Source organism: Mustela lutreola, chromosome 6 (assembly GCF_030435805.1).
Source record: "Mustela lutreola isolate mMusLut2 chromosome 6, mMusLut2.pri, whole genome shotgun sequence".
Lineage (NCBI taxonomy): Eukaryota > Metazoa > Chordata > Mammalia > Carnivora > Mustelidae > Mustela > Mustela lutreola.
In genome coordinates this window covers 43,118,153-43,128,686 of record NC_081295.1, presented here as the reverse complement: position 1 = coordinate 43,128,686, position 10,534 = coordinate 43,118,153, and the positions used below count along the sequence as shown (strand labels likewise).

Sequence of the window (10,534 nt, the reverse complement as noted above, 5' to 3'; positions counted from 1 at the left end):
CCGATGCCAACAGAGCCTTAACCCCATGCTCCTTCTTTGTGTCTGTGGGCACGGCAGTGGTTCCCAGACTCTGGGGATACTTTCTACTGGACCGAAACCCAGACGGACTCCAGTCCTCACTTCTGAGTTCCAGGAGGTGGCCTGTCTGGGGCCGGCGGCCCAGCTCTTTGGAAGAGAGCAGGCTGAGCTGCCAGAGACCAAGCAGCCGTGCCCGCATCGCGGCCTCGTCAGGAAGACAGGAGCATCCTTTCCCGGTCGGTTTCCGGAGGCCCAGCGCCCCGCCGCGCCCAGTTGAAGCTCCAGCATTTCTAGGCCCGGAGGCCCGCGGCGGCCGCTGCTCCTGGGCCAGGAGACACAACCGCTCTGTGGACTCGATCTGCAGCGCTAGGTGGGAAAACCGCCTTGGCCAGTGCTTCGTTGCTAGCGCGCCGGCGGCGGCGGCCCCACCACCGAGGACGCAGGCACTCCCGCGGCTGCCGGGCTAGCGAGCGAGATGGGCCACGGTCCGGGGAGCCAAGTGTAGCCTCCGCCGACTGGAGACCCGCATACAGGGTTAGCGGAGCCGAGAGAGCTTTAGTCCGGCTCTAGTCCTCTGGACCTTCTCAGCCGCGGGAGGGAGAAACAGCCGCTCGAGAGCGGCGCGCTGTCTCTGCCACCTCCTTGCCTTGCGCTCTGCCTTGCGCTCTCTCCCTGCGTGTTGGGGTGGAGGTCTGGCTACGGTGGTTCTCTGCGCCCGGGATTGGAAGGACCTGCCGGGCCTCACCCCTCAGCGATCCGTTTTCTGCAAACATTGCGCTCGCTGCATCCCTGGCACGGTCCTCTGGCTCTGTTAGCAGGCACAACCCAGCTCTCTTCCTGCCCCTGGGCCCTGCTATTTCAAGAATTCTAGTGAAAAAATGTGCACTGGCGAGATGCAGGCCGGGGCAGGCAGGGCAACTCGCGAAGCAGGCAGGCACAGGTGGCCTGGATGCAAACGTATCTGTCCCCTAAAGTTTTCCCCAGCTTTATTGATCGCAGGAATGGGATAGGGGTCTATTCCTGACTCTCAGATTTACTGTGAAATAGAGCCTCTTGGAAGTGAAAGAGCATATGATTATAACAGTTGCGCTGTGTCCAAAACGGGCATGGGCATTCGCTGTGCTGACAATGAGTTCCCCAGAGAGGCGGATTATCTTGGCCCCAGGGTTTTTTCTTATCGATGGAACAGGCCTCCGATTTCCCCAGGAACTGCTCAGTAAGTAGGGGTGTGTGTGTGTGTGTGTGTGTGTGTGTGTGTGTGTGTGTGTGTAATGATTCTCATGAACTGACAGTTTGGTATTTAAGGACAAATGGACTTAGGTAGAAACAATGGCGTACTTGTGGATACATGTTTTCTATGGATAAGAATGAGATTTCTTATATCTCCAAGACAATGTTGACCTTGTAAGGGAGAGTATTCCCAATCCCTCTCATTTCATTAAAAACCTGTACTTTGTTGAGATTCTGTAGACATTCTACGCAGCACCTCAGACTCTTGTGTTCTGAACTGAATCTACATACATTTTCATAATAGAATACGTATGTTGTAAATAATGCCTTTGCAGGTGACTCTTCATCACAACTGTAAGCTTCTCCAAGGCAGGAAAAGTGTTTATCCACCTTTGATGTTCCCAAACCAAGCAGTGCATGTACATAAATAAATACTCAGTAAATGATGATTTTACTCCTAGTCCTTCCATTTTCTGTAGGCTCTAAAACAGAGGAATGGGGAGGTAGAGCTCAAAGATAACAAATAAAAGTGAAGGACTTAGTCATTCCCGCTGAGGGACATTTGCAAAACCTTTATAGTGCTCAGAATCGATTTGCTAATCAAATCTCTTGGTTTTTAGGGCTATCCTGGGCGGGAGGAGGGAATGACCTACATTCTCAGGCTATTTTTTAAAATCCGTATTTGGATATATTTCTCTTTTCATTTATTTTCCTTTCTTTGCTCTGTTTTTCTTTTTTTCTGTAGATTAGGTGTAGTGCAAGCCATTATTCTTGAAGTGAAAATATGCCGTGCTAACCTTTTGATATCTATCTTTGGATTTACAGGTACATTTGGCTAAATTTCATATTTCTCACTTTTTATATTTGCACTGTCATCCTAAAATAACATAAATTGAGAAACCTGGTTTTGGATGTCTAAAATACTTCACTTGGGAAAGTGAGCTGCAAGTATTAAAATTAGGTGCCTTAATTGTTGCTTTTTCAGCTATCAGTGATACTTTAAAATATATCCCCATTCCCTAGACTCTTCCATAAGTACATATTTGGAGAACTTGTCTTGCTAATATGTAGTATCAGTACACTATGTAGTACTAGTATTTTAGCTGATACTGTTTTTCATAAGGGGTTCAGTTGTGCCCACTCATCTTATACATTGGTACTTAACAGATGTCACTACCACTGATGCATTACAAAACATTCATTCTGGACAACATACTATCTAGATTATTTTCTGTAGCTGCTAGAAATCTCTGAAAGAGGATGCTGCACACAATAGGGATTCTTTTTTTTTTTTTTTTTTTTTTAAAGATTTTATTTATTTATTTGACAGGGAGAGATTACAAGTAGGCAGAGAGGCAGGCAGAGAGAGAGAGGAGGAAGCAGGATCCCCGCTGAGCAGAGAGCCCGATGCGGGACTCGATCCCAGGACCCTGAGATCATGACCTGAGCCGAAGGCAGCGGCTTAACCCACTGAGCCACCCAGGCGCCCCCACAATAGGGATTCTTAATTTAAATTCTTGTACTAGAAAAATATCACTTTGAATGATAGTGAAAAGACTAGGTAGGTGCCTTATCAGTATAGTTTCTGAATTTTTGTAGTTTTAAGATAAGCATCTTGTCTAATTTTCTACTACTAACAAAATATTCATTTTATTATTCTGAGCATTAGGATTAAGGACGTGACTTTTTTTGTTGTACCTCTTCTATTTTCTTCAAGTGTCACCTCTTCATTCCTTTCAGGTAACCAAATAAAATACGGTTGAGAATGCCATCTCTATTTGCAGCACCAGGAAAAAAACGCTGTTGAATTTATAATTCTCGGTAACCTTGTTCTTTTATTTTAGCATCAATTTTCCCTCCTCCGTTATCATTTTAATGGAGTTCTTATTGGTTTTTTTTTTTTTTCCTTGACCTACTTTCAAGAGCTTTCATATAGAGTGTTTTCAGTGATGGTGATTTCTGTAGTGTGTAGGAGAAAAGTCTTCAATAAAAGTGAAACAGATTTAGTTGGCTATCACTTATTTTAGAAATGTTTTCGTGGTTTAAAAACATCATCCGGTTACATCGTCCACAATTTCATAAAGCGAAATCTTTTAAGCTATGTTTTTCACGAGTTCGCTCCGTTTTCCAGACTGAGAATTTGAACCTCATCCTGCTCTGATCCAATTGTTATTTTTCTTTGTTGCCTCCACCCCCTAGAGATTGTGTTTCCACGGGAGAGGCGTTCTTGGGACTGAAGAGCAGAGCCCATTGAGGTATCTGGTACCTCAGGAACGAGATCCCTCCTCCCCCGCCTGGTGAGAAGTCAGAGACAATTTTGACAGCTCACAGAACCGCTTTGGCTCTCACGCTTGCGGTCCATGGGTAGGTTTTACCTTCTCCCTTTTCCCCTGTTTTGGCTTGCCTACAGGCCAGCCGCATGTGTAGCCTTTGCCCCAGCCGACCCAGAGCTTTCTCTCACCTATCTTCTTGGGGGAACTGGGGCAAATGTCCGCAGAAGACCTCGGGGATTGGGGAAAGCTACGCCGGAATCGGGACACTCGAAAGGGGAGCCGCTCCCCAGGCTTCCCCCCACCCCCAGTCGCGGGGCCCACGTGACCGAGAACTAGCCTCCACCGGCCCGCCCCTTTCGGCCGCTGCAGCCCACTTCCCGCTCGGGGTAAGTAAACGGCGGTTTTCCGCACCGCCCCAACCCCGCCCTCTTCCTTTTCCCTTCCCTTCACCTCCCTCGGGCTCCCTCGCGCCACTCTCTCCGCTCCCCCATCCTCCCCACCGGGCCCTTTGTACGTGCTCGGCGGCGTGCGAGCGCGCCCGGCACGTGACCCCGCCGAACGTGGCATTGTGTTATCACGTGACCCAGGTGCGTACGCGACGGAGCGGGGTGTGAAGATGGCGGACGAAGAGGCCGAGCAGGAGAGGTTGAGTGGCGGCGGAGGTGGCTGCGTCGCGGAGCTGCAGCGCCTGGGCGAGCGGCTCCAGGAGCTGGAGCGACAGCTGCGGGAGAGCCGCGTGCCGGCCGTGGAAGCGGCCACGGAGTACTGTCAGCATCTGTGCCAGGTGAGGGCGCCTGGGGGTCCCCTCCCCCTTTTCCCCAGCTAGAGGGGGAAGAGGGCGAGCGAGCGTCTGGGGGCTGAGCGGTGGTCGTCCCTTCTTTGCCATCGTTGGCGCCGCCGCCCAGGCGGGAGCGGGGAGTGTGAGGAAGGCGCCTTTGTGTGGCTGCCGTTGTGGCGGTTGTTGTCGGTAGCTCCCGACGGGGGGAAGGGAGTTGTGGTCAGGGCGGAAAATCCCCCTCCCCTTTCCTTCCCCCAGCACGGGACTGCTTAGTCCCCGAGGCCAGGGAGATGGACACGGCCAAGGACCGGAGTCCTCTCTGCCGCAGGGATACGGTAGAGGAGGAATGGAGGCCAGGTCCTCTTTTTCCTCCTCCTCTTATTGTGCACTGGGGATTACCGCGCCCCCCGCCTCTGCGCCTCTGGTTTCCCACTCCGACGGGCCTCCGCCCCCACTGGTTTGATTCCTTTGCTTCCCCCTGCTTTCATCCGTCCCGCCCCCGGCCCCGTCCTCGCTGTCTCCGGGCCTTTGTTGTTCGAGTTTCGCCGTAGGACTGAAGGGGCCTTTGTTGATGTTCCGTGGAACCGTCCTCCCCGACCCCTTCTAGCTGGCTGAGATGTTCCGGGGTGGGGGCGCAGAGGTTGGCCCTTCCTGCCTTTGCTTGCTTGGTGCACCGCTTCCATGGTAAAGGTTGCTCTCCTCGGTAGAGGAGAGGAGCTCTCCCTGTATCCTGTGGGGCGGCTTTCCAGAGTCCGCTTCTCTTTTTTGCTTTCACCCTTCGAGGAGTACGGTTTCCTCTGCCCTTCCTCCCCCATCTCCCCACCGCCTCTATTACTTGGAGCCTTCCCTATTTGGCCTCCTGGTTTAAAAGAGGATTGAGGTTCTTGTGGACCTGTGCTCAGGTCAGTTTTAGTCCTTTCCTTCCCTTTCTTGAACAAGGACACTGCTTTCCAGTAACTGCGTTCTAACCAGGATTTAGAATGTTGAAAGCACGTTTGCTCGATAGAAATCGCAGACTTTGAGGTCTACATTTGGCCCTGATTACAGACCCTCCAGTTACGTTTGAAATTTCAAGGAGCTGCTGCTGGCTGTGGTGAAGATTTTGGTTAGAATTGTCTTCTCGAGGAGGAAACGGACAATTTATACAGATCACATTTAGAATTAACTTGTCAATGTATCGGTATAGAGAAGTTGTTTTGGAATGATACTGAGCCCAAGGCCGAACAATGGGTGGACTATTTTGGAATCTCCGAAAAGATTACATTTTCATTTAATTTTTAGTCTTCAGAAATCTTTCCTGTAGAAGATAGGGATACTTGAACCCATAGAAAAAAATTTTCCACTAATGTATGCACGTTATTGTCACTGATTATTTGGTAGTACTTCATATCTTAAAAAAAAAAAAAAACTTTGTGAGATCAAGTGGTGACTTGTTTAGGAGTCTGTGCAGTGTCAAGAGCTCCCCACTTAAGGTAATAAAGGTCTGATGAATACCTGTGGCAGAATTAGAGAGTCCATCATTCTTTTGAAGACTTGTTTTAAAGAATTGTTGAAATTTGCCATTTTGACCTACCCTGGGAGTGCCAACTCATTGTTAATTGGTCTTTTAGATATATTTATTTTAGTTGTGAGAGAATACTTAAAGTACCCATAAAAGGAAGTGTTTCTGTTATAAGTAAAGTTTGCTTTAGCCAGTGAAAAGTATTAAAGTCTAGCTTTGCTGAAAGGTGCTTTTTAAATAGCAGTATCCACTGATGGGTTTATAGCTAATTACCGTAAATACTCTTAGCCAGCAATATTTATAAGCCTGATTAATAATTCTGGAAAAAGGAATCTCGTGCAGGTTGGACTTTTTTGAGTGTATGCAATATTAGAAACTTATCACTTTAAAATGTATTTTTAATGGATGAAATACCATTTATTTAAATCAATATGAAAGGAATTTACTGTGTTTTATATGATTAGTTTTATACCATGTAAATAGTTTTTTTTGACCAATGTTGCAGGAAACAGTAATAAAACAAATGCTAGGTTTCATGTTGCAGGAAACAGTAATAAAACAAATGCTAGGTTTCTGGATTTCAAGAATAATGAAATATTTCATGCACTAAAATGCCACAATAATTTAAATGCATTTAAAAGTAATCTCCATTACTTGAAAAGTTGCAGAATGTGTCTGATATTTGATCCCCTCTAGAACAAATGCTGGGGTGTTTTTTGTTGTTGTTGTTGTTGTTTCTTTAATAATCTGTTTTAGTGATTAGGTTGAATGGGCAGTAACTTGAAACAATTGTTTCTTTAAAATTGTATCCCAGCCATTATTACTTAACATGCTGATAGGAATTGAGCAAAACAGTGGTTAACAATTAAAGAATTTATTGGAGCAATTTAAAAACAGTATTTGAAATGCTATGACCTGGAAATTGTTTCTAACCTTGAGATTAGCTTTTTCTTTGTAAGTTTTTCTGTAAAAGTGTGATATTCACATGCTTCAGAAAGGCAAAGATAAACAAATATTTGTCAGAGTTAGTGGGCTTCAGATTTAATATTCTATACCTGTTAACAGTTAGTGTTTGTGCAGTCCTTATTGTTACATTTGTTTTTAAAAAAATGAGTTAGTTAAAAAAAATTAGTTTAAAAAATGGACTAGTTATATTTGGAAGTTTTACCTCAGCAGAAGATGAGTTTCTTTTTAAGATTTTATTTATTTATTTGACAGAGATCACAAGTAGGCAGAGAGGCATGCAGAGAGAGAGAGAGAGAGAGGAGGAAGCAGGCTCTCCAATGAGCAGAGAGCCGGATGCGGGGCTCGATCCCAGGACCCTGGGATCATGACCGAGCTGAAGGGAGAGGCTTAACCCACTGAGCCACCCAGGCACCCCAGAAGATGAGTTTCTGGAGAATATAGTGAAATCTACAAAAGAAGAAGTTGCTTATGCATCCTAGTTTGTAGATTTTCTTTCTTTTTCAGAGAAGTACAATATAATAGATTTCTTTAGTTCTGAGAAGAAAAATAGAAATAAAAGATATTAAGTAAGTTTTTCTAACTGTTAACAGAATTGTTTTGTTCTTTATATTGTGTTGGAAGTGTGCCCCACTTTTACTTGTTTACCTGAACATTTGCTTAAAGCTTAAGTAGGAGGAGGAAAAGGTGGTAGAGGATGAGTATAAGGGAGTGCTTGTCAAAAATCTCAAATTTCTTTAAATCTTTACAAGCTAGCTTTAATCTAAGTAATGTAGTTTACTTCATTGTTTTTTTTTTTTTTTAATCAACTTAGAATAAGAATACAGGATAACCAGAAATAATTTCTTACATTTATTTGTGTCAGGATCATTAGTGTACATAAAAATTGATTATAATTGGAACTTCTTGGACTATTTATTGTATTGGACAGGGTCAGTGTTCACTCAGTCATTCAGCATTGTTATTGAATACCTACACTGTGGGCCAGCCAGTCATGATCGTGGTCCTTGGCTTCACAGAGTCTACAGTCTCTGAAGGAAGGTAGACAACCACTGATCCTTGTGTACTGTGACTTACATCTTTTATTTAGGAGATCAGTGCAGTACAGTGGAAGGTTATTTATTTGGGAGTTTAAACAGAAGCATTTCAAAAGAAGAATTGTTCTAAAAGGATTTTAAAATTATTCATTTAAAAAGTTAAGCCATTTAATAGTTGAAGAATGATTTGTTAGGGGATGGTATTTGTTGACAGCATTATGCGCAGGGCTAGATGACTGGGTTGATGAATACATGAGTTGTGACTGGTTTTGCTCATTCATCTTCATGTGGCTGATAATTGTTTTAAAAGATTGACTTGGGGACGCCTGGGTGGCTCAGTGGTTAAACGTCTGTCTTTGACTCAAGTCATGATCCCAGGGTCCTGGGATCCAGTCCCGCATGGGGCTCCTTGCTCAGCGGGGAGCCTGTTTCTCCCTCTGCCTGCTCTCCCTGCTGATGCCTGCTCTTGCTCTCTGACAAATAAATAAAATCTTAAAAAGATTGGATTGCATTTTTGGAAATACGTATTTTCCATGTGTGCCTACATGCACACACATACTTCATACTTTAATTCATGTAAACAATGATTCTTAATTGCAAAGTACTTTCTCTCCTGAAGATCTCTTTTCAGGGGCATTTGAAAATAAGTTAAGGGGTCAGTTGTTTGGTGATTGCAGTATCTGTGGATGTGATACTGGCATTTAGTGTCCATGGCCCATGGATACTAGGACCGTTCCACTCCACCAAAATGGATTCCTCTGCCTAAATACCCACAGTGTTTTTTTGAGAAGTACTGAACAGAAAGAAAAATAATATAGTAAGATTTTTTTTTAGTTGCTATGATCTTTTCATAATTATGTAGCTAATCCGGAACAGGTCTAGGTAAATGTTGTTTAGCGATACTTAAATTCACACTGAGCTTGAGAGGTCAAGAAAATGTCTACTTCCTTAGTAGAAATTACAAGCAATTACTTAAACAATTACTAAAACAATTCCTTTTTACTGGGGTAAGAGGTTGGCAATTTAGCATACTTAATTGTCGTGATTAAAGCACAGATTTGACCTTTTGATATAATTAAAATTTTGTACTTTTAAGAAAGCATTTGATGCAAAGACTAGATTAAGATGTTAGCAGGGGACATAAGTTACAGAAGACTCTTGTATATAAAATAAGATTTAAATAAAACTTCAAGATGACAGTTGAAGAGATGTCAAAAGGCAGTGTATCATTAGCAAGTTTATTTTTTATTCTATTCTTTACTTATTTTTTTAAAAGATTTTATTTATTTACTTGAGAGAGAGAGCATGAAAGGGGAAAAAGTAAGAGGGAGAAGCAGACTCCCCACGGAGCTGGGAGCCAGATGTGGCACTCGATCCCGGGACTCCAGGATCATGACCCAAGCCGAAGGCAGTAGCTTAACCAACTAAGCCACCCAGGAACCCCTTATTCTACTTTTTTAAATTGAAAGTGTAGTGTAGGGATGCCCGGGTGGCTTTGTTGGTTGAGTGTCTGCCTTGCATTCTGGTCATGATCCCAGGGTCCCGGGATCGAGTCCTGTATCTGCCTGCTGCCCCCCTGCTTGTGTGGCCCCCCATCCCTGGCAAATAAATAAAATCGTAAAAAAGGAAGTGTAGTGTACTGAATTTTTTTTTTTTTTTTATAAATTCAAACAGAGAAAGGGCATATAACAAAAACTTGATCTTCCCATCCCAGACCTCTTGTCACTCTGAACAAAGATAGTCCCCTAATAGTTTTTTATTACTCTTTCCAGGAATACATGTTTGCTTTTTTTAAAAAAATTAAGATGATGGGCGCCTGGGTGGCTCAGTGGGTTAAAGTCTCTGCCTTGGGCTCAGGTCGTGATCCCAGGGTCCTGGGAATCCAGCCCCGCATTGGGCTTTCTGCTCATTGGGGAGCCTGCTTCCTCCTCTCTCTCTGCCTTCCTCTCTGCCTACTTGTGATCTCTGTCAAATAAATAAATAAAATCTAAAAAAAAAAAAAAAAAGATGAGGACATACTGTACACTGCATGTGGCTTTTATTAACCAAAAAATACATATCTTTGAGATCATTCCATAGCTTCTCATGTAAATTTGTGGCTTTTTTTTTTTTAAGATTTTATTTATTTGTCATACACAAGTAGGGGGAATGGCAGACAGAGGGAGAGGGAGAAGCAGGCTACCCTCTGCTCACTGAGGAGTCTGCCTCCCCCTCCACCTGCTTGTGCTGTCTCTCTCTCTCTCTCTCAGATAAATAAATGAACAAAATCTTTAAAAAACACCTGTAATAATTTCAGTCTATGACAGTGTTTAATCAGTTAATTATGGTGGCTGTTCAGAGAAATAAGTTAATTTTATGTATAGTAATTTCAGCAAATTGTTTAAAGTAGGAGGTCAGCATTTCTGGCTGGGGTATCAGAGAAAGCTTTACTGAGATAGGATTTGAGCCAGACCTTACTGCTTTTATTAACTGGTGCCTTACTGGAATAAGAAAGAAAAATCAAAGTAAAACTGTTAGGAGAGCTTCTGAGTATTCGAGTTATATAATTAAAATATTTCAGAGTATATTTTAGTTTCATCTGTTTGATATAAGTTGATTGTTTTATCTGTATGTTCTGTTCAGTTTTGTTTGAATGGCAAAGGTTTTGAAAATGCCCACTTTCCTCAAAAAATCGCTAGTTTTTTTTTTTTAAAGCTAGGTTTTTTCTTTTGATTATTAGAGGATATCTTAAGTT

General features: G+C 43.6%; 1 protein-coding gene across 4 annotated transcripts in view; it reads left to right on the top strand.

The window, feature by feature from the left end:
- Positions 1 to 349: 349 nt before the first annotated feature.
- Positions 350 to 10,534, top strand: part of ZNF292 (zinc finger protein 292) — a 95,652-nt gene continuing 85,467 nt past the window's right edge. Inside the window, exons 1-4 of one of the 4 annotated variants that reach the window (XM_059177137.1) lie at positions 350 to 1,234; positions 3,448 to 3,545; positions 3,659 to 3,907; positions 4,109 to 4,305. In XM_059177137.1, coding sequence (XP_059033120.1) covers positions 4,138 to 4,305 — 168 coding nt within the window. In that variant the 5' untranslated portion in view covers positions 350 to 1,234; positions 3,448 to 3,545; positions 3,659 to 3,907; positions 4,109 to 4,137. Of the gene's footprint in view, positions 1,235 to 3,170; positions 3,908 to 3,960; positions 4,306 to 10,534 lie in introns of those variants that run through there. The other 3 variants (XM_059177136.1, XM_059177135.1, XM_059177139.1) reach the window with 3 other exon arrangements.